The sequence below is a fragment of the Oncorhynchus tshawytscha genome, linkage group LG33 (genome assembly GCF_018296145.1).
Source record: "Oncorhynchus tshawytscha isolate Ot180627B linkage group LG33, Otsh_v2.0, whole genome shotgun sequence".
Classification (NCBI taxonomy): domain Eukaryota; kingdom Metazoa; phylum Chordata; class Actinopteri; order Salmoniformes; family Salmonidae; genus Oncorhynchus; species Oncorhynchus tshawytscha.
The window spans coordinates 33,319,370-33,343,885 of record NC_056461.1 but is presented as its reverse complement, the minus strand read 5'-3'; the positions used below and the strand labels follow the sequence as shown (position 1 = coordinate 33,343,885).

The 24,516-nt window shown below is 41.5% G+C and overlaps 1 protein-coding gene across 2 annotated transcripts; it reads left to right on the top strand.

Annotated features, from left to right (window-relative positions):
• The first annotated feature begins 361 nt into the window (after nucleotides 1–361).
• LOC112231229 (lipase member H) lies at nucleotides 362–24,481 on the top strand. Of its 2 annotated transcripts, XR_002950429.2 has the most exons (13): nucleotides 362–436; nucleotides 10,784–10,861; nucleotides 12,717–12,780; nucleotides 13,048–13,418; nucleotides 13,519–13,627; nucleotides 13,770–13,871; nucleotides 13,971–14,060; nucleotides 14,208–14,375; nucleotides 14,660–14,749; nucleotides 15,038–15,146; nucleotides 15,260–15,433; nucleotides 15,628–15,810; nucleotides 23,179–24,481. XR_002950429.2 is itself a non-coding variant. In XM_024397868.2 (12 exons), exons 3-12 carry the CDS (start codon nucleotides 12,723–12,725, stop codon nucleotides 23,261–23,263), a joined length of 1,356 nt encoding a protein of 451 aa, XP_024253636.1. In that variant the 5' UTR covers nucleotides 375–436; nucleotides 10,784–10,861; nucleotides 12,717–12,722; the 3' UTR covers nucleotides 23,264–24,481. The 2 variants fall into 2 exon arrangements, 1 of the variants encoding a protein (XP_024253636.1); XM_024397868.2 differs by lacking the exon at nucleotides 15,628–15,810 and having other exon boundaries at nucleotides 375–436.
• Nucleotides 24,482–24,516: the final 35 nt, after the last annotated feature.

Sequence of the window (24,516 nt, the reverse complement as noted above, 5' to 3'; positions counted from 1 at the left end):
AGATAATCAATATTTTAAAAAAGGAACAATGTCTTCAGTGTTTTTTTGTAACATGTTAAATATTATATCATTACATAGTCACATGGGTAATGATTAGCCTAAGTTGACAGCCTATTAGTGATAGCGCATATATATGGGCTTAATAACGATGTTTAAACAACAATCAAGTTTGTTTCTGTTCCAGGTACAACCCGTTTCATTGAGTTGGATTTATGACTGTAAGTACTATTCTGGTAAGTATGAGTATGACCTAACTGTTACTTGTTATTTCCTTTGTCACTGTTCTTCATGTAACACACACATAGTTTCTGATGTTACATCCTGTGAACTCTGTTCTCTCATCTCTTTCCTCTCCTCCCCAGTTAAGACCGAGCCAATGAACAACAGAGAGATTGACTAACACAGGCAGCAGCACTGCACAGCCATGCAGGCGAAGGTAACACAACACACAGTTTCAGCTGTTATATCCTCTGTCCCTCTCATTTATCCTCTTCCCTAACAAACACACGCTCGCTCGCTCACACACACACACACACACACACACACACACACAAACCAGTGGAGGCTCCTAAGAGGAGGAAGGGGAGGACCATCCTTCTCAGTGAAAATAAAAATAGTTAAACACAATAACACATTTTTTTAATAAAACTATATTAAATATATTCATATCTCACCAAATAATTAAATTATTATTTTTTGCAATGAAGGTCTACAGTAACTTCAACAGCACTGTCTGGGGTAGCACCATGGTGCAGCTGGAGGACAGCTAGCTTCTGTCTGGCTACATTGACTTCAATACAAAACCTAGGAGGAGATACAAATACAAAACCTAAATGAGCAACAACAAAAAAATAACAGTATGGGGATTTGGTAGTTGGATGGGCTATTTAAAGATGGGCTATGTACAGGTGCAGTGATCTGTGAGCTGCTCTGACAGCTGGTGCTTAAAGTTAGTGAGGGATATGGGTCTCCAGCTTCAGTGATTTAAAAAAAAAAATAGTTCCAGTCATTGGCAGCAGAGAACTGGAAGGAAAGGAGGAGTTGGCTTTGGGGGTGACCAGTGAAATATACCTGCTGGAGCGTGTGCTACAGGTGGGTGCTGCTATGATGACCAGTGAGCTGAGATAAGGCGGGGCTTTACCTAGCAAAGACGTATAGATGACCTGGAGCCAGTGGATTTGGCGACGAATATGAAGCGAGGGCCAGCCAACCAGAGCATACAGGTCGCAGTGGTGGGTAGTATATGGGGCTTTGGTGATCAAAACGGATGGTACTGTGATAGCAAATTGGATGCAGTCTGAGTAGAGTGTTGGAGGCTATTTTGTAAATGACATCGCCGAAGTCAAGGATCGGTAGGATAGTCAGTTTTACGAGGGTATGTTTGGCAGCATGAGTGAAGGATGCTTTGTTGCGAAATAGGAAGCAAATTCTAGATTTAATGATGGACTGGAGATGCTTAATGTGAGTCTGGAAGGAGAGTTTACAGTCTAACCAGACACCTAGTTATTTGTAGTTGTCCACATATATAAGTCAGATTCGTCCAGAGAAGTGATGCTGGACGGGCGGGCAGGTGTGGGCAGCGATCGGTTGAAGAGCATGTATTTAGTTTAACTTGCATTTAAGAGCAGTTGGAGGCCATGGAAGGAGAGTTGTATGGCATTGATGCTCCTGTGGAGGTTAGTTAACACAGTGTCCAAAGAAGGGCCAGAAGTATACAGAATGGTGTCATCTGCGTATTTGATAGCTTCCATCGCATCATCCACTAAAAGATTAAAGAGAGTTTGACACAGCGCATTTTCCACGTGCGCTCAAGTAGGCTTTCCACTTTCCTCAGGTATTTATTTAGCAAATATGATAACACTAATCACTCCGGACAGACAAAAGCAAAAACTAATGATATAAATGTTTAGGCTACACCTAACCATTAGAAATCTGACATAGAAATGAGAAATCTGGTCAGATGAGATAAAAATGTAGCTTTTTGGCCATCTAGGAAAATGCTGTCTGGCACAAACCCAACACCTCTCATCAACCCTAGAACATCGTCCCCACAGTGAAGCATGGTGGTGGCAGCATCATGCTGTGGAGATGTTTTTCATTGGCAGGGATTGGGAAACTGGTCAGAATTGAAGGAATAATGGATGGCGCTAATTACGGGGGGGGTAATATTTCACCTCATTTTTTGGGGAGCTTGGGGGTCCCTGATAATATATCCATCATTACATTTGTGAATTCCCTGCTGAGCCAGTGTGAGCAGATGAGGGACACTTGTAAACCAGTTGTCAAATAAGAGCTTGTAGTTCTCTTGCTTGGGTATAGGCTGGGCCAGTCCGGAGGACAACGTTGCCACTTGCTCCCACATCTGCTATCTCAGGGGGTTGTACAACTCTCTCTGTGTAGATTTCTAAGTTGTGCGGGACACCATCAGAACCAGCCAAGACGAGTATCTTGTAGTCCCATTTCTTTGGTTTTGATGGCAGGTATTGCTTCAATCTATTTATTCCCTTGAATGGGACCATCTGCTCATCAACAGCCAGCTTTTCACCCATTGGGATTGATGTCAGTTTTGAGGTTAGATGAGTGACCAGTTGTCGGTTGGATCTTGTGGAGTGAATCATTTTCCTCCTGTCTCGCTTCGTTACTGAAGTGCAGGGATTTTGATGGCCTCCCATCTATTCAGTATCATGGTGTCATCTACTTGGGACACTCGGCAGGCTTTGTTCCAAAACATTCAGGTGCCTGGTAAACTAAACAATGACATGTACACTACAAAACCCAGGAACTGCTCCAATTCTTTTGAATTTGCATTACATTATTTGCATTACATTGTACCACATATAGATTTGACTGCCCTACAATAACTTACAGAATGTCTTCAGAGAAAAACTGCTTTAAAGTACTGGAGGGGGGGCATTGTCAGATCTTGAAAGCAGGCCCTGCCATTCTGGGTAAGCGTTGAGGTATGCAGTGTGGGGGTCTCCACCGGGGTAGGCGTGGAACATCAACCTCTGCTACGTCTTTATCCTTAGACTCAGTCTCATTGTCAACAGACAGGCATTCTACTTTAAAAAAAAAATAAAGCACAAATTTGAATGTGTCATATACCCTTCATCCGCTGACACGTATGCAAACACACACACGCTACTTTGCTGACTGACTCCTAACTGACCCCTGACCAAACTGTCTCTCAAACCTGATTCGGGGATCCACTCTTCCTGACTCTCTTCAAGCTCATCGTCACTTGCCTCAAGCTCAGTCCTCACTGTCAGAGGGAATGACCCTAACTGCTTGATCATGTTCCTTCCGCCCAGAAAATATTATTGTGTCCATTTCCTGTAAGTATCAGTAGATAGTAAAAATATTGACTATGGTCATAATTATGCATTCGAGCACGTCGTCACACTTTAGCATGATATTGTCCATAACAAAAGTGGTCTAACTGCAAAATGTTGCCCTGAGGCAACGAACAAAAAACACAGTTTTAGTATATAAATAAAAACAAGGATGGCTCTGGTGGGCCATCCTCACAGGGACCCCATGTCAGACTGACGTCAATTTTCAGGTCTCTCCAGAGATGTTCGATCAAGTTGGGCTACTCAAGGACATTCATCTCTCTATACTTTGCTCCATTCATCTTTCCCTTGATCCTGACTAGTCTCCCAGTCCCTGCCGTTGAAAAACATCCCCACAGCATGATGCTGCCACCACCATGCTTCACTGTAGGGATGGAGCCAGGTTTCGTCCAGATGAGACACTTGGCATTCAGGCCAAAGAGTTCAATCTTGGTTTCAGCAGAATCTTGTTGTCATGATCTGAGAGTCCTGTAGGTGCCTTTTGGCAAACTCCAAGCGGGCTGTCATGTTCCTTTTATTGAGGAGTGGCTTCCGTCTGGCCACTCTACCATAAAGGCCTGTTGGTGGAGTGCTGGCACACCTGTATTTGTTGTCCTTCTGGAAGGCTATTCCATCTCCACAGAGGAATTCTGGAAGTCTGTCAGAGTGACCATCAGGATCTTGGTCACCTCCCTGACCAAGGCCCTTTTCCCCCGATTGCTCAGTTTGGCCGGGCAGCAAGCTCTAGGGAGAGTCTTGGTTGTTCTCAACTTCTTCCATTTAAGAATGATGGAGGCCACTGTGTTCTTGGAGATCTTTAATGCTGCAGGCATTTTTTGGTACCCTCCCCCAGATCTGTGCCTTGACACAATTCTATCTCTGCGATCTACGGACAGTTCCTTCGACCGCATGGCTTGGGTTTGTTCTGACATGCAATGTCAACTCTGGGACGTTATATAGACAGGTGTGTGCCTTTCCAAATCATGTCTAATCAATTGACTTTACCACAGGTGGACTCCAATCAAGTTGTAGAAACATCTCAAGAATGATCAATGGAAACAGGATGCACCTGAGCTCAATTTCGAGTCTCATAGCGAAAGGTCTGAATACTAATGTGAACAAGCTATTTCCGTTTTTAATTTTTAATATATTGTCAAAAATGTCTAAACCTGTTTTTGCTGTGTCATTATGGGGTATTGTGTGTAGATTGATGAGGGGAAAATGCATTTAATCCATTTTAGAATAAGGCTGTCACGTAACAAAATGTGAAAAAATTCAAGTGGTCTGAATACTTTCCGAATGCATCTGGGCTTTCCCAAAATGTAAAACTTCACAGGAGTTGCCAGTGAGGGAGCCATAAGCTTAAGATATCCATAAGACAATGCAGTGTACAGTATATAATACATGGATAACGTGTGTAGGAGAGTGGACAGCAGAATGATACTTGTGTGGATTGGATGACTACATACCAGATGCTCTGTGTCGAAGGCCAGGTACTTGAACTGCAGGCTGCTCCTGTCCCTCACTTTTTCAGTGAACACAGCACCATTCATGATGACACGCCTGCCACTGAACACAGACCCAGTTTCACCTGGTCCACCCTAGACTGACACCTCACGCTATACATGGCCAACCGATCAGAAACATAACTATGAGGTGGCATATGTTTTACCCTCAAACGTTGTTACAGATAAGAAGGTAACCTGCCTAAATGACTACCACTCCGTAACACTCACGTCGGTAGCCATGAAGTGCTTTGAAAGGCTGGTAATGGCTCACATTAACACCATCATCCTGGAAACCCTAGACCCACTCTAATTACCACACTACCCCAACAGATCACCAGATGAAGCAATCTCAATTGCACTCCACACTGCCCTTTCCCAGCTGGACAAAAGGAACACCTATGTGAGAATGTTATTCATTGACTAAAGCTCAGCGTTCAACATCGTAGTGTCCACATAGCTAATCACTAAGCTAATTACCATGGGTCTAAACACCTCCCTCTGCAACTGGATCCTGGACTTCCTGACAGGCCACCCCCAGGTGGTAAGGGTAGGTAACAACACATCCGCCACACTGATCCTCAACACGGGGCCCCTCCCTGTTCCCTCACGACTGCACGGCCAGGCACGCCTCCAACACCACCATTAAGTTTGCTGACGACACAACAGTCGTAGGCCTGATCACCAAAAACTATGAGACAGTCTATAGGGAGGAGGACGGAGACCTGGCACCACATCAACCCTTCCCTCAACATGAGCAAGACAAAGGAGATGATCGTGGACTACAGGAAAAGGAGGACCGAACACGCCCCCATTCTCATTGACTGGGCTGTAGCGGAGCGGGTTGAGAACTTCAAGTTCCTTGGTGTCCACATCACCAACAAACTATCATGGTCCAAACAGTATATATATTTTATAACCGTATATATGACAATATCTTTTCCCCCTCAGGAGACTGGAAAGTTTTGGCATGAGTCCCCAGATCCTCAAAAATGTCTACAGTAGCACCATCGAGAGCCTCCTGACCAGTTGCATCACCGCCTGGTATGGCAACTGCTCGGCATCTGACCGTAAGGTGCTACAGAGGGTAGTGGGTACGGCCCAATACATCACTGGAACCAAGCTTTCTTCCATCCAGGACCTATATACTAGGCGATGTTAGAGGAAGGCCCAAAAAATTGTCAGACTCGTCACCTAAGTCATAGAATGTTCTGTCTGTTACTGCACAGCAAGCGGTACCGCAGCGCCAAGTCTAGGTCCAAAAGGTCTTTAACAGCTTCTACTCCCAAGCCATAAGACTGCTGAACAATAAATAAAATGGCCACCCGGACTACTTACAACACTTATTATTATCTATGTGTAGTCACTTTACCCCTACCTACATGTACAAATGACCTCGACTAACCTGTATGCCCGCACATTGACTCAGTACCGTTATCCCCTGTATAAAGCCTCGGTATTGTTATTTAATTGTGTTACTTTTTATTTGATTATTTTCTTTCTAGTTCTTGAACTACATTGTTGGTTAAGGGTTTGTAAGTAAGCATTTCACGGTAAGGTCTACCTGTTGTATTCGGCGCATGTGAAAACTATTTATTTTTATTTGAGACGTTGAATGTCACAGTGAAGAAAATCGAAATGTTTAAGTCTGGATGGTTTTTCTCTGGGTCAGTCAGGTGACCATGATAAAACTAACACACCACCAGCAGGGTCAGACACTGCTGTCCCTCCGTGGACGAGCAACGCCGCTTCCCACACCACATGGCTTCCTGACCTCCTCACACAATCAGTCAGTACAGTCTTCTTGTCCATCAGCTGACAGCTCACACCCAATTCTCAGGGTCTCTGTGATTCACACACTTTTCCTGTGATGAACTGTCATACGATAATCATTCCGCCCTGTGTAGTGTGTAGTGAGTCTAACTACAGTTGAAGTTGGAAGTTTACATATACCTTAGCCAAATATATTTAACTCAGTTTTCACAATTCCTGACATTTAATCTTAGTAAAAATCCCCTGTCTTATGTCAGTTAGGATCACCACTTTATTTTAAGAATGTGAAATGTCAGAACAATAATGGAGAAAGATTTATTTCATATTTTATTTCTTTCATCACATTCCCAGTGGATCCCAGAAGTTGACATACACTCAATAGTATTTGGTAGAATTGCCTTTAAATTGTTTAACTTGGGTCAAATGTTTGGGGTAGCCTTCCACAAGCTTCCCACAATAATTGGGTGAATTTTGGCCCAATCCTCCTGACAGAGCTGGTGTAACTGAGTCAGGTTTGTAGGCCTCCTTGCTCGCACAAGCATTTTCAGTTCTGCCCACAAATTTTCTATGGGATTGAGGTCAAGTCTTTATGATGGACACTCCAATGCCTTGACTTTGTTGTCCTTGAGCCATTTTGCCACAACTTTGGAAGTATGCTTGGGGTCATTGTCCATTTGGAAGACCCATTTTGCAACAAAGGTTTAACTTATGATCACACCGGTAATAGATCCATTGATGTATTACTTGTGAGGTACAGCTGAGTTAGCATACATTTAAATAATTTGCTTTTTAATTTACTGGGCTGATGGTGCCTGCATCTGATGGTCAGTCTCAGCGGAGGGAGAGACCAGCAGACTGAAGGGCCGTCTCTCAATATCCTTCCGCTCTCCCTTTCCTCCACTGACACTGACCAAAAAGGGACACTGTGTTCCAGCTGGTAGTGAAAACTCGAGTCGCACTGCATTATTTCTCCCTCATGCACAAATTCATGTTGTCACTCCTATGAACAGAGATCGTGAAATAATCCTTGATATAAAAAAAGACCCAAGCCGCTAATAATAACAACGCAAGACTATAGATACACTTTCCTACTTATTCATTACTGCTGCACTGCTTGTTGTGGCGCTGAGTGGAAATATGAAGAACGCGCATTTGATGGTTTATACAAGTGTTGAATACAAAGTGTTGACAGTGCTAAGTCAGAACTTAACATGAGCACATTCATAAAAACAGCAGCTCTTTGCTGTATTCGTTGACAGTCTCGCTCTAGTCATGGTTTTAAACATTTTGAAATCTCACAGTATCAATTTTGCCTTTAGCTTTCTTTTATGGCTGCTAAATTCCTGCAGGCTCGTTCATCTGAGCAATCTGATTGGCCAGCGAAGTTATAGTGCACTTGATTTCCGCAGCTGAATTGGTTACACATACCACCAACAGCCCGAGACTAATAACAACAATAGGAACACAAGGCTTAAAAGTTGTTTTTTTACAGAAATGTTTGGCGATGGACTAGAAATGTTTGTTTACATCTCTGTTAGTGAACATTTCTCCTTTGCCAAGATAATCCATCTACCTGACAGGTGTAGCATATCAAGAAGCTGGTTAAACAGCATGATCATTACACAGGTGCACCTTGTGCTGGGGCAATGCCACAGATGTCTCAAGTTTTGAGGGACCGTGCAATTGTCATGCTGACAGGAATGTCCACCAGAGCTGTTGCCAGAGAATTGAATGTTAATTTCTTTCCCAAAGAGAATTTGGCAGTTTGTCCAACCGGCCTTACAACTGCAGACCACGTGTAACCACGCCAGCCCAGGACCTCCACATCTGGCTTCTTCACCTGCGGGATCATCTGAAACCAGTCACAGCTGATAAAACTGTGGGTTTGCGCAACTGAAAAATGTCTGCACAAACTGTCAGAAACCGTGTCAGGGAATCTCATCGGCGTGCTCGTCATCCTCACCAGGGTCTTGACCTGACTGCAGCTTGGCGTCGTAACCGACTTCAGGGAGCAAATGCTCACCTTCGATGGCCACTCGCATGCTGGAGAAATGTGCTCTTCACGGATGAATCCTGGTTTCAACTGTACTGGGATGATGGCAAACAGCGTGTATGGCGTTGTGTGCGAGCAGTTTGCTGATGTCAACGTTGTGAACAGAGTGCCCCATGGGGTTATGGTATGGACAGGCATAAGCTACGGACAACGAACACAATTGCATTTTATTGATGGCAATTTGAATGCACAGAGATACCGTGACGAGATCCTGAGGCCCAATGTCGTGCCATTCATCCGCCACCATCACCTCATGTTTCAGCATGATAATGCACAGCCCCATATCGCAAGGATCTGTACACAATTCCTGGAAGCTGAAAATGTCCCATTTCCTCAATGGCCTGCATACTCACCAGACATGTCACCCATTGAGCATGTTTGGATCAACAGTGTGTTCCAGTTCCCGCCAATATCCAACAACTTCGCACAACCATTGAAGAGGTGTGGGACAACATTCTACAGCCTGATCAACTCTATGCAGAGGAGATGTGTGAAGCTGCATGAGGCAAATAGTGGTCACACTGAATGGTTTTCTGATGCACATCCCTACCTTTTCTTAAGGTATCTCTGACCAACAGATGCATATCTGTATTCCCAGTCATATGAAATCCATAGATTAGGGCCTAATGATTTTTAAAAATTATTATTGACTGGTTTCCTTATATTTACAATAACATTTACCGGTATGTCATTTAGCAGGCGCTCTTATCCAGAGCAACTTACAGTAGTGAGTGCATACATTTACACATTTATTTGTACTGGTCCCCCGTGGAGATGCCTGCAGAGCGATGCCTTGCCTTACCTTACCTACTGGTTTATGTAAATAGAAAGGCCGTTTTTCATGTTGGCTCCCTAGGAGTGAATAGACTATGTCATGCTTTCTGCACTGCTCTTCCAAAGACCTAGGGCTGTATTCAATCAACTTTGATTGAATGGGACATCTTGTCAGGTAGCTGCTCTGTTCAGCTCACTCAATCAGTGCTGTCTGCCCTGCCAATCAAGCAAGTTTGGCACCGCAGCAACAATGGAGCTGGCTAATGCATAACACTGACTACATCATATAGTAACTGGCAGTCAGGAGTGCTGACTACCTCCATATATTTTTCCACAACCAAAGATTGTGTTGTTTTACTTCTTACTGTGTCCATTTGTCCCTTATCTCCTCATTATAATTTTGTGTCTGTTGTCCTTTGATTTCGATGTTTTGTGTACTGTATTTGTGATATTGAATTTTTGCATGTATGAATGTGTTTGCTTTGCTTCACTATTGTCTTTTTTAGTTTTTCCTTTTCTCCAGACTTTCATCATACTTCAGTTCCCTGAGCTAATATATGTACCTCTCTCTCTCTCTTGAGCCCTAGGACCATGCCTCATGAAATCCTGACCTGTTCACCGGATGTGCTACCTGTCCCAGACCTATTATTTGACCATGCTGGTCATTTTATGAACATTTGAACATCTTGGCCATGTTCTGTTATAATCTCCACCCGGCACAGCCAGAAGAGGACTGGCCACCCCTCATAGCCTGGTTCCTCTCTAGGTTTCTTCCTAGGTTTTGGCCTTTCTAGGGAGTTTTCCTAGCCAACGTGCTTCTACACCTGCATTGCTTGCTGTTTGGGGTTTTAGGCTGTGTTTCTGTACAGCACTTTGAGATATCAGCTGATGTACGAAGGGCTATATAAATAAATTTGATTTGATTTTTGATTTGATGTGTCTCTAATGCTCTTAATAAAATATAAAACTTTTTGACAAGAGACCATTGTGTTTTTATGGCAAGTGAAATTGTCAAGGTCTCTTCTGATTGTTCTACCAGCAGGTTGCAGAGTTGATTATTGTTATTCTTTAATTATTTGTTACTTTTATTTCTTCTTTTTTTAGATATTTTTCTTAACTGCATTTTTGCTTAAGGGCTTGTAAGTAAGCATTTCACTGTAAGGTCCACACTGTATTCAGCGAATGTGACAAGTTTTGATTTGATAGATACTAGAAAGCTATCTCAGCAACCTGAGTAGGAATGTGCCAAATTATGTCCTTGGGCAGGGGGGTGTGGCCAGGCTAGAACAGTGGGAGTTTATATCGCTCTGTGGTCTCACCTCTTTTACTTTCTCTATTGAACACAGACACGCAGACATGAATAGAGGGCTCTGGAACTTGACACACTGAGCGCAGGGAACCAGTGCTCCCCAGCTAACAACAAGGTATGGCTTCCACAATGTCTCAATTCCTTTCTGCTTATCTCTCTCATACTCCCTATATTTCTCCCTGAATAAGGTTTTAAAGCTTCTTCAGCAGTATTATTATTCTATAATAGAGTAGATTGTTGGCAGAGCAGACTACAGCATGTACACTATGGAGAATGGCATTACGGCAGGGTTTTTATTACTGTAAACATGTGAGGTCTAATAATGTAAATAAAACACGTTGTCTGTGAGCAACATGTACAGGCATTGTTCTTCTGATTGTGTGGATTACTTTTAACCTTTTTTTCCATTCTAATTACTGAATATTAAAACCTACAATCTACTTGCAATGAAGCCATTCAACATTCACATTGCATTCAGTCATCTAACCGGCTCCCGGGTTGTGTGGATTATTATCTTTGTGTTTAGACGACAATCCAGCTCAGTACATGACCACATCCAAGAAGTTTTGAACACAACTATATGGATTAACCACAAGGTTTCACATTGACAGCCAAGCAGTGTCGTTGTCACAGGGTAGATCAACGGTGTTATTAATGCATTAGGTTTTGGTGGTCAGAAACAAATGTTTTCCTTTTACCAAATTCCTTTTTATCTATTTTATTATCTCTCTATCTCATTCTCTCTCTCTCACACATACACACACTTACTTTTATGCATGCTATAGGCTTACACATTTTTCCTAGGAATACATTTCTATTAAAAACTGTACTAAGACAAAGATTGGATCCCTTTCTCATACAAACAGGAAGTGAAACTGTAGGTGGGAGGGTGAGGCAACTTTGGAAGTTACTGTCCCTTTAGTTCCAAAGAATGCAATGATAATGTGCTTATATCTGTGCTACTAATTAGGAAGGTGTCTGTGCTGTCTTAGTGGTGAGCACCAATATCACTAATGCAATATGATATCATTATTGTTTGAGCAAGGCATATCAAGATATTGTTTTATCCTTGCTGTTAACCTACACTTTTATGTAAAAGAGCATACATGACTGTTCCGGCCGGCTGTCACAAACTCTCTCACAGGCTCTCAGTTTAGCATACTTAACTGCCTGCTGATGGCTTCCCATTGTATTCAAACTGACTGGGAAGGTTAGGACCCCAGAACATTCATACCTGACCCAATGGGCAATCAGCAAGCAGTTGTCTGAATTTCACAAGCCTTTGAAGTGAAGCCCACACAGTCCACACAATGTCATTCAAACCAATGTGATATCGACATTGGTTAGAAAAAATGCAGCTGATACTTGCCATATCAGTGCCCATCAGTAATGCCTATCACTGTTCGATTTGAATGCAGGATCAGTCAGGAAGAGTGTCTTCCTATCTCCTCATTCATTTTATTGTAACAACGAAGAAAGCCACACACATGGGATCACACACTGCAGAATCAGGATTAGAAAACTACCTAGTAAATTACCTAGTGCTGATCTGTCATTACATTTACATGACCAGAGTGCTGCTTCAGTATCAACCTATGTCCATGAGCTGTTCTGATGACAGAGTGACTCTCCAGTGACAATTGAGGGATACTTCTCAATTGCACAATTGCAATCAAAAATAGCTCACTAGCTTTAGAGAACTTACACTTTTCGAAATCGTCCCTCTTTTGCCTGCTCTACAAGTTCACACATGCCCTTATTGATGCGGTGAAGCAAATGCAGCACCACGGCATGCCCAGTAGTACACAAATTCACCATAATCACATAATCACAATTGTAAGCGATAGGGACAGAGATATCCAGCTCAGTCAACTGGTCTCATCATGTTAATGTACAATCAAATAGTGTTATTTGACAATAGTTGGAGAAAAGATTCACCCTGTTTTTATGACATTTTGTAACCATTGCAGACCTGAATGATGATCTTTTGGTGGTTCCTGGCACTGCTGCTGGGATCTGTTGAAATATATAGAGGTACGGTGACCTAACACACACACACGCATGCACACACACACACATACATACACACTTGATTAAGTGCACTTTAACTGTGCTACACATAGGGTGGGGACATCAAATAATACCCCCCACCATTTGGAAACTTTAAATCATCACATAAATAGGCTGTGTAAGCAGTCACTTAAAGGAAAGGCTGCTTATGTTACTTCCCAATCAGCAATGACAGTGATTTCTTCTTTCTGACTCTCTCTTTCCCCTTGACTAACCCTAACCTGTCTCTAGCCCATGAATGTGATGTGTTCACTTATCTGGACCTTTATCACGCTATCATTGGAACCAGTCTGTATGTGAAGCTGTTGCTGTACACCAGAGCTAATCTGACCTGTGGTCAGGAGCTGTCCCACCATAACCTGTCAGCCCAGCCCCAGTTCAACCTCACCAAGCCCACCACTTTTGTCGTTCATGGCTACCGTCCTACGGGCGCTCCGCCCAACTGGTTGAATAACATCATAGAGCAGCTGTTGGCCCGCGGAGACATGAATGTCCTGGTGGTGGACTGGAACCGCGGAGCTGCCAATATCAACTACCTGAAAGTTGTGACCTACTCACGAGATACAGCGGACAACCTCACTGCCTTCATCCGAAACATGCAGGTTATTAAGAATGAGTGCTAAGTCTGAATACCTAACATATTTGATGAGGGCCAAATGTATTATTTTGTACTATCTCTTTTGCCTGTTTTGTCTGTATCAGGAGAATGGTGCCTCTCTTAGTTCCATCCATATGATTGGGCTCAGTCTAGGAGCTCACATCACAGGCTTTGTTGGAGCCAAGTTTAATGGCAAAATTGGGAGGATCACAGGTTAGAATAGATTTTCTTCTTTGTTGTTTTTATTATGGATACAAACTTTAGAAGTCTTTAAAAACCTTATACACTATAAGTTTGCAAAGAGTGATAAAATGAAGATCCTACATCTGTACTGATCTGATATTGACCTGATCAGCTGTAGATCCAGCGGGGCCTCAGTTCAACGGGAAACCCCCTGAGGATCGTCTGGACCCTACAGATGCACAGTTTGTAGACGTTGTGCACACGGACATGGACGGTATGTGCCTCTGCTTGCCTGTTTGGTTTAATACAATGGGAATCATGTAGTTATGTGATGTGTTTCCTGTTCTGTCACGTGTTCATTGTGCATTACCAGCATTTGGTTTCAGGAAGCCTTTGGGCCACATTGATTTCTATGCTAACGGTGGAGCCGACCAGCCTGGCTGTCCACTGACCATCTTATCAGGTAAGTCGCTTAGTAAGAGACCGTCCTTCGAATGATACATTAGATATAAATTCAACATGTGTATCACATAGTTTATTCCTGTAATGGTAAATACATCACTGATGTCCTCTAAATCCATCCTCAGTTCTCCCCTTCCTACTCTCCCAGGGTCTGGATATTTTAAGTGTGACCACCAGAGATCAGTGCTCCTCTATCTGGGTTCCCTGAACCGGACCTGTAACATCAGAGCTTTCCCCTGCACCTCCTACACTGACTTCCTGGATGGACTTTGCATGGATTGTGATCAATTCAAACCTGCCGGATGCCCTGTGTTTGGTGGGCCCTCTAACTCCCCTTAGATTCATGAGTTTCATCTCATTAAAAGCTTTTTATAATCACATAAAGATGTGATAGTTTACCTACTCGCCAAAATCAAGGCCTTAATTAAGCTAATGTACGTTACTGAATCGCACATAGGCTGCACTTACACATGCAGCCCAATTCTGATATATTTTTTTCACACTAGTTGCTATTTGGACCAATCACATCAGATCTTTCTGTTTTGGAAGGCAGTGTCCCTTCACGTAGACATAACATGGCTGTTTTATCTGTTGTTTCAGGTTATGACATCATAGAGTGGAAGGACTCTCTGGTTCCTCTGCAGCAAACCAAGGCTTTCTTCACCACCAATAAACAGACACCATACTGCAGTAAGAGGATAATCATCTGCTTGCACACACGTTTGACCGGGAATACTGTTGTACATAATGGCCAGTAATTTTTCTGTGACGGTCTTCCTGGTCTAGCTTTGCGTGCCTGGCTTATTTTAAATGATCAGGCAAACATACAGTATAGCAACACTAACAAGAGCTCTGTCAAAGTTGTTAAAATATGTTACTACACCTATTCAATGAATGGAAACATACAGAGTCTGTAACTAGGTCATTGGTGAGAGGAAATCAAATTAATGTATGTACTTTTTGACCTCTCTCTCTCAGAGACGAGCTATTGGGTGGACATTGTAACATGGAACCATGATACTCGCTGGGGCTACATCACCATAAAACTACACAATGGTAGTGAGGTGACAGAGGCAACAATAAACCAGTAAGTAACTATTTACTCACTGTATCATTACCAAAACAACACATACTGTACATACAGTATAGATAGACACTCTGGGGAATCTCATTAACATCTCATATGCTCTCCTTCTTCAGTAAAGCATCCAGTTTTAAGAAGTACTCAGAGACCCGATTACTGGCCCAGTTTGAAAAAGACCTTCAGAAAGTCCACAAGATCTCAATCAAATTCTCCAGGGTGAATGCATTTAAACCTAAGTACAAACTACGGGTGCTCCGCATCCGTCTCACACACCTGGAGCGCAAAGACAGGTCAGTGTTCCGTCACATCTTCTTTCCTCTAAAGCTTCTATCAAAAGCGCGATCTGGTTTAGTCGGACGAAACGTTTAAAAAGTTATATTACAGGTCGAAGAAACTTGTCAAACTAAGTATAGAAACAATCTTTAGGATGTTTTTATCATAAAAGTTCAGCAATGTTCCAACCGGAGAATTCCATTGTCTGTAGAAAAGCCAGAGCAGGTCGCTCTCATGTGAAAGCACGTGACAAGGCTGCAGGCAGACCCCTTAGTCAAACAGCTCCCATCCGGCCCCCCTTCACATGAGAAGCCTGAAACAACGTTCTAAAGACGGATGACATCTAGTGGAAGCCTTAGGAAGTGCAAAATAACCCATATGCCACTGTGTAGAGGTGAGTTCAAAAATTACCTCAGATTTCCCACTTCCTGTTTGGATTTTTTTCTCAGGTTTTTGCCTGCCATATGAGTTCTGTTATACTAACAGACATCATTCAAACAGTTTTAGAAACTTCAGAGTGTTTTCTATCCAATAATAATAATATGCATATATTTGCATCTGGGACTGAGTAGGAGGCAGTTCACTCTGGGCACGCTATTCATCCAAAAGTGAAAATGCTACCCCCTATCCCAAATAAGTTTTAAGAGAAGCCTCGTCTGTCCTATATCTGAGCGATACAAGAAAGATCAGGAAACATGTTTTTTTATGTTCATGTATATAACTCCTTATTTGTCACTAAACAATATAAGCCCTGTTAGCCCATACAAATGCATCGAATAACAGATTCACTACATGGAACAACAGATAGTCCCACCCCAAAAATGTTCAAAAAGTTTGTTCTGAAGTGTCTATCCTATATCTGAGAGATAAGAAAAATACATGTAAAAAATAAATTTAAAAAATCGAACTAAACAGTCTCCACACAGTGCCTTTGAAAAGTATTTAGACCCCTTGACTTTTTCCACATTTTTTTACGTTACAGCCTTATTATAAAATGTATTAAATTGTTTTTTCCCCCTCATCAATCTACACACAATACCACGTACTGACAAATCAAAAACAGGTTTTTAGAAATGTTTGCTAATTTATTAGCAAAAAGTATCAGACTCAGTACTTTGTTGAAGCACCTTTGGCAGCGATTACAGCATCGAGCCTTCTTGGGTATGACGCTACAAGCTTGGCACACCTGTATATGGGGAGTTTCTCCCATTCTTCTCTGTAGATCCTCTCAAGCTCTGTCAGGTTGGATTGGGAGCATTGCTGCACGGCTATTTTTAGGTCTCTCCAGAGATGTTCGATCAGGTTCAAGTCCGGGCTCTGGCTGGGACACTCAAAGACGTTCAGAGACTAGTCCCGAAGCCACTCCTGCGTTGTCTTGGCTGTGTGCTTAGGGTTGATGTCCGGTTGGAAGGTGAACCTTCACCCCAGGCTGAGGTCTTGAGTGCTCTGGAGCAAGTTTAAGGATTTAAGGATCTCTCTGTATTTTGCTCTGTTCATCTTTGCCTCGTCCTGACTACTCCCTGCCACTGAAAAAACATCCCCACAGCATGATGTTGCCACCACCATGCTTCACTGTAGGGATGGTGCCAGGTTTCCTCCAGAAGTGATGCTTGGCATTTAGGTCAAATAGTTCAATCTTGATTTCATCGGATCAGATAATCTTGTTTCTCATGGCCAAGAGTGTGCAAAGCTGTCATCAAGGCAAAGGGTGGGTACTTTGAAGAATCTCAGATATAAAATATATTTTGATTTGTTTAGCACTTTTTTGGTTACATGATTCCCTGCGTTATTTCATAGTTTTTGATGTCTTCAGGATTATTCTACAATATAGAAAATAGTCCAAATAAAGAAAAATCTGGAATGAGTAGGTATGTCCAAACTCTTGACTGGTACTGTATAAATAAATATATATTTTTTTTTTCATTGTTGGACATAAAAGACTGTAAAAACACCAGGAAATCAGCTCCAATGTATTTTAATTTTGTTCATCTGTTCCCAAGTATTCCGATGCATAATAGAAAGGCACGTGATCGTATACAAGTACGCAAGGTTTGAAATGACTGTTTACGTCAAATTATATTATAACTGTTTGAGCTTCTTGCAGTCAATTTGTAGTCTACAAATGATTTGTAATTATGTTCCAGCCCCCAGACCATCTGCTCAAGAAAAGAAATTGGCCTGTTTTTATTTTTATTTTTTTACCTTTATTTAACTAGGCAAGTCAGTTAGGCTACCCTGCCGCCCCTGTGGCTGAATCTAGTTTATGATCCCTGACATACATTATCCCAAAATGGTGTCAGTTTGTCACAATATATGTAATAGGTTTCCTTTGTGCTTTTTGAATCTCTAACAGAGATGTGACATTTCGTGGTGCATTACATGCATTCTGGCAGGAGTGAGGTGAGTCCTATAGATTATCTTAAATTGCATTATTTTATGTTTTAGGTTGTAGGGCAGGTATGAACATTTTCACATCTCTGTGACCTATTGTTCTCCTCAATTTCTTTCTTTAGATCTGTTTCCCATTTTTCCCTTATGTTTTAATCAACCCTTAATATAACTTCAATCAACTTCTTTGTTGTAGCAGCTTCTTTCAGTATTTTTTCTGTGCCAGAGGCCTTAGGTGTATCCAGATTCTGTTGAAGCGATTAAATAAGATTTCAGAGTTGTAAGGACTTGAAGAAATTGGCCTTGGATAATACAACTCTTTTATTTTATTGATTGAATCGCAGTAGAGATTTTTTTTAAATCACGATGCCACTTTGGAACCAGAACTTAAAGGTGTTGTCAGTAAACACTGGATGTACGGTGGGGTTATTCCAAATAGAGGTGCCTGGCTATATTGGTTCTTTCCACTTCATGAATTTATGTACATTTTCCCAAATACGAATGGTATTGAGAATCAAATCAAACTTTATTTGTCACATGCGCCGAAACAACAGGTTACCGTGAAAATCGTACTTACAAGCCCTTAACCAACTAAACAGTTCAAGAAAGAGTTAAGAAAATATTTACCAAATAAACTGAAGTAAAAAATTATAAAAAGTAACACAATAAAATAACAATAGTGAGGCTATATACCAGGGGTACCGAATCAATGTGCGGGGGTACAGGTTAGTCTAGGTAATTGGTATAAGTAGGTAAGGGTAAAGTGACTATGCATACAGTTGAAGTCGAAAGTTTACATACACCTTACATTTAAACTCAGTTTTTCACAATTCCTGACATTTAATCCTAGTAAAAATTCCCTGTCTTAGGTCAGTTAGGATCACCACTTTATTTTAAGAATGTGAAAAGTCAGAACAATAGTAGAGAGAATGATTTATTTCAGCTTTTACATTCCCAGTGGGTCAGAAGTTAACATACACTTAATTAGTATTTGGTAGCTTGGGTTAACTTGCGTCCAACATTTTGGGTAGCCGTCCACAAGCTTCCCACAATAAGTTGGGTGAATTTTGGCCCATTTCTCCTGACAAAGCTAGTGTAACTGAGTCAGGTTTGTAGGCCTCCTTGCTCGCACACACTTTTTCAGTTCTGCCCACAAATTGTATATAGGAATGAGGTCAGGGCTTTGTGATGGCCACTCCAATGGCCATGACTTTGTAAATAAAGTAAAATGTCAGCTGTAATCTGCATACAATGATATTACATGTTGATCTCCACCAATCTCTATGCCCCAGATTGAGCCATGATTTCTAATGATTGATGCTAGGGGTTCTGTGGCTAGAGAAAATAAATAACTTGACAAAGGTCTTCCCTGTCTTGCTCCTCTTGATAACTTAAATGATTCAGAGATCTGTCCATTTGTTTGTAAAGACACTTGTACAAATTTGTACAATAGTTCAATCCACTAAATATAAACCGGACCAAAACCAAACATTTTTAAGACAGCCACCAAATATGCACATTACACCATATGGAGTGATGGATTATAAAGTTATAAAGTACAAATGATAAAGTATGAAAATGTATGCACTCACTACTGTAAGTGTAGGTCGCTCTAGATAAGAGCATCTGCTAAATGACTAAAATGTAAATGTAATTATATTGAAAAAACTGCAGCGATTGTCTGAAAACCCTACTTGATCTGAGTGAATCAACTAAAAATGTTTTTCTTTGGATTTTGTAATCCACATTCGAAATTGATACTGGGTGGAAGGCTCTGCATGACTTTATTTTTAAGTAGCGGGATTGTAGCCAAACATAGTGACTTGGGAAGTTTATTTTTTTCTAGTGCTACTGTGAGTGTAAGTAACATTGGCTTTAATCATTTGGGACAAAAATGTCTATAACATTCCACTGGGAATTCATCATTACCAGGAGATTTCACAATTTGTAGATTATTGATGGCCTCCAATTGTTCACATGGGGTAATGTTTCTATCCATATACATTTTCTCTGGTGCACTTATAATTGGTAAAACAGCCTTAAGGAAATTGTCTATATCCTCCTTTGAGCTTTTGTTTTTCAGATTGATACCGTTTGTGATAGAATGTTTTTAAGTTCATTTTAGAAGGATCCATTGTCATACTACCATCTTTTGTTTGAATGTTATACAGTAGATGGGATGTTCCTCTTCCTTCTTTCTCTCTCTTATTGAATTTGATGGCAGCAATCTCTGCAGATCAGGTGCTTATTGTGTTATATTCAAGCTTCAAAGTGTTCCAACTGTTGAAGGGTTTCAACATTTCTTTCCAAATTGTGTTTTCTTTCTAAGTCGTGTATTTTCTGTTCTATTATTCTATATGGGGTCTTCTTTTTCTCATGTTAAGAGTTAGACATGATACACCGTCTTGCTTTAACAGATTCCCAGACAATAGTTGGGCATACTTCATTGTATAAATGTTTTTCCAAAAACATCTTTCTGTGTTGAGTAACATTTTGTTAAATCGCTATGTTTTTGCATTTGAGCTTAAACATAAAGGTCAAAGGGCTATGGTCCGTAATGATTCTAGGAAAATGCACTATATATATTTATATATACATACACAAAAGTATGTGGACACCCCTTTAAATTACTGGATTTGGCTATTTCAGCCACACCCGTTGCTGACAGCTGTATTTAATCCAGCACACATCCATGCAATCTCCATAGACAAACATTGACAGTAGACTGGCCCGTACTGAAGAGCTCAGTGGCTTTCAACGTGGGACCATCATAGGATGTCACCTTTTCTGCCCTGCTAGAACTGCCCTGGTCAACTGTAAGTGCTGTTATTGTGAAATGGAAACGTCTAGCAGCAACAACGGCTCAGCCTCAAAGTGGTAGGCCACACAAGCTCACAGAAGGGGACCACTGAGTGCTGAAGCACGTAGCGTGTAAAAATAATCTGTCCTCGGTTGCAACACTTACTACAGAGTTCCAATCTGCCTCTGAAAGCAACTTAAGCACAAGAACTGTTCGTCGGGAGCTTCATTGGTTTCCATGGCCGAGCAGTAGTACACAAGCCTAAGATCACCATGCGCAATGCTGAGCGCCAGCTGGAGTGGTGTAAAGCTCGCCGCCATTGGACTATGGAGCAGTGGAAACGCATTCTCTGGAGAGATGAATCATGCTTCACCATCTGGAAATCCGACGGACGAATCTGGGTTTGGCGGATGCCAGGAGAACACTACCTGCCTGAATGCATAGTGCTAACTGTAAAGTTTGGTGGTGGAGGAATAATAGTCTGGGGCTTTTTTTAATGGTTCGGGCTAGGCTCCTTAACGCTTTAGCATACAATGCCATTCTAGTCAATTCTATGCTTCCAACATTGTGGCAACAGTTTGGGGAAGGCCCTTTCCTGTTTCAGTGTGACAATGCCCCTGTGCACAAAGCGACCTCCATAAAGAAATGGTTTATCCAGATCGGTGTGGAAGAACTTGACTGGCCTGGAAAGGGCCCTGACCTCAACCCCATCATACACCTTTGGGAGGAATTGGAATGCTGACTGCGAGCCAGGCCTAATCGCACAACATCAGTGCCCGACCTCACTAATGCTATTGTGGCTGACTCGAAAAAGTCAACATCTAGTCGAAAGCCTTCCCAGAAGAGTGGAGGCTGTTATAGCAGCAAAAGGTCAAAACATATTGATACATCAGTAGCTAAGATGGGGAGAAGTAAATCTCTGCTCTACCTTCGTAACAGCACTATCAACAATGCAGGTCCTACAGGCCCTGGTTTTGTTGCACCTGGACTACTGTTCAGTCATGTGGTCAGGTGCCACAAAAAAGGACAGGAAAGTTGAAATTGGCTCAAAACAGGGCAGCACGGCTGGCCCTTGGATGTACAGAGAGATTGACTTCATCACTACTTGTTTTTATGAGAGGTATTGACAAGTTGAATGCACCGAGCTGTTTGAACTGCTCGCGCACAGCTTGGACACCCATGCATACACCACAAGACATGCCACAAGAGGTCTCTTCACAGTCCCCAAGTCAGGAACAGACTATGGGAGGCACACAGTACTACATAGAGGCATGGAACTCTATTCCGCATCAAGTAACTGATGCAAGCAGTAAAATTAGATTAAATAAAACAGATTAAAATACACATCATGAAACAGCAGGGACTGTGAAACAACACAAACATAGGCACACACACACACAGTAACATACGCACTATACATACACATGGATTTAGTACTGTAGATATGTGGAAGTGGTGGAGTACGGCCCTGAGGGCATACAGTGTGTTGTGAAATCTGTGAATGTATTGTCATGTTTTTTAAATAGTATGAACTGACTTAATTTTGCTGGACCCCAGGAAGAGTAGCTGCTGCTTTGGCAGGGGATCCATAATCAATACAACTCCATATTAATGCCCATGATTTTGGAATGAGATGTTCGACGAGCAAGTGTCCACATACTTCTGGTAATGTAGTGTATTACACATTCAGAAACACAGTCAATACAATAAAACAATGCCTAAAGGGATGTAGTTAAAGGCTCCAAAAGCATTATGTATTGTCAAATAAATATTGCATTTGTCATGTACATGTGATTAAATGTAACCACATGGACTTCTTAAACCTGTTGTGAAACTTTTAATAAACTTGTTTTATTATTTCCAAACCTGTTTCCATTCAATTAAAGAGTCAGACAAGTGCATGTATTTTACTCAGGACTTTTGTTCTAGTTAGTTGATTGAGGATTTTATAATAATAATAAATTATATTAATAATAAGATTTCATTTGTATAGCGCTTTTAATGACAGCAAGAATCTCAAAGACCCTCTTAAAACAACAAAACAAAACATTTCAGTTAGCCTATTAGCCTATTGACAGTTCTGGCTGGAGGCGTTAAGAGTCCTGGTTTCTAGAAATGGTTCCACACCCAGCTGTCAAAAGTAAGGCATTAGTAGGAGTCTGTATAGTATCTCAATCTAGTCCTAGCTAGGCAAGGAGAGGTTGGTACTTAATGTTTTCGGTATAAGCCCTGCTCACAAGAGTGTGAGGTAGCATGGATATTAGACTGAGGATCGCTCGCTATTCGATAAGGCCCTTGGCACCGAGGCTTAGTTCAAACCCATGCTGTGACCTGTCTGTTGTCAAGGCAAAGAAGCCTTTTACAGGCCGCTTGGGATCAGGGACAAGGAATAACTGACTGCTGTGAGATAGGCAGGTCCGGGTTGAGACCGATTCGCGAGAGGAGAGATATAGTAGCTTTAACAATATGTGAAGTCACTGTTTCCTCTGTGCATTTTGCATAACATTTTCACCTCTCATCTTACTTCTCGTACCCTTTTACTAAATCATCAATGTCACCCTCTCTCACACACAGGCCTCTCTGCCGCTATGACATTCTCCTGGAGGACAACAGAGAGGTGACCTTCAGATCCATCCCCTGTGAGGAGTCCAACTTCTGAGACAATAACAGATACACAGTATGATGTAGAGAGTCAGCAGTGGCCATTTGATGGCTCTCTGGGTAAATGGAGTGAGGCAGTTGACCCAGGTAGCCTACATGCTACTCACCCTCTGGTCTGTGTATTCAGTGGCTTAAGTCTAGTATGAGTCCAGAGCATTGTAAATGTGTGTAAGTGTGATGATTTTAATGAATGATATATTGTATTCATTTATGAATTTTTTAAAAGTATTATGATGATTGTGTCTGTATCACTGAGACCACTGTGTGGTATAATATCTGTGGGAAACCACTACTAAATCCATATTTTATTAACGTAAATACATATGACATTTTTGGGAATGAGAGCCACGTCAATGGGTCATTACACGAAAAGAGTGCATTTTGTATCCCTTTGATATCTTAATTAACCCCTCTATGGAAAGAAGAGACTCTCTCGAACACAATTGTGTTCTCCGTTTTGCTCTACGACCCCCACAAGTGTCTTGGGACTCGTCTGTCAGTAAATATCAGTTGTTTTGCTCTAGGACCTCACAAGACTTGTCTGAAGGTCCCACGGTACCCGTTTAAGAAAAGATTGGAAGTATATATGGAGACTGTTTAGTGCCCAAAAGAAGGGTTAAATACGGTCCCTGCTCTTTCTTATATCTCTCAGATATATGACAGACACTTAAGAACTAACTTCCTTTAGATTATTTTTTTAGCTAAATAATCCTTAGTATGACCTTAAAACAATTCCATATAGTTTAGTAGAACACACCCCCCTCTTAGACACGGCTTGGACTGTTTAGTGCCAAAAAGAAGGGGTTTATTGTACATATATTTTTTAAACATCACGTGGAGAATTCAATACAGATTTTTTTTATATGAATAAAGACTTGCTAAAGTGCCAAAATGAATCATTTTGACATGTCCCTCTGTGCCTCCTCTGTGCACCTCTGTGACTTCTTGGAAGATTTTAACTGACTTGACTCCAACATTTCTCCAAGTTTCCACCCTCATTGTAAAGCCCCAACCCTGTTATGGTCAACCCTGTTATGGTTAACCCTGCTTCTTAATTTGGCACTTAAAGTTAGGTGAAATCAAAATCTAATTGGTGGAATGACCCCAATACAATTGAACATAGACCTTAAACCACTTGACTTAAAGAACATGCTTGTTTTTTTGTTTTTATTTTATAAAAAATGTCACATGATATAAAATGTTTTTGTAGAAGATGCTCATTAGTTTTATTTTGTTACATACGTTACATCA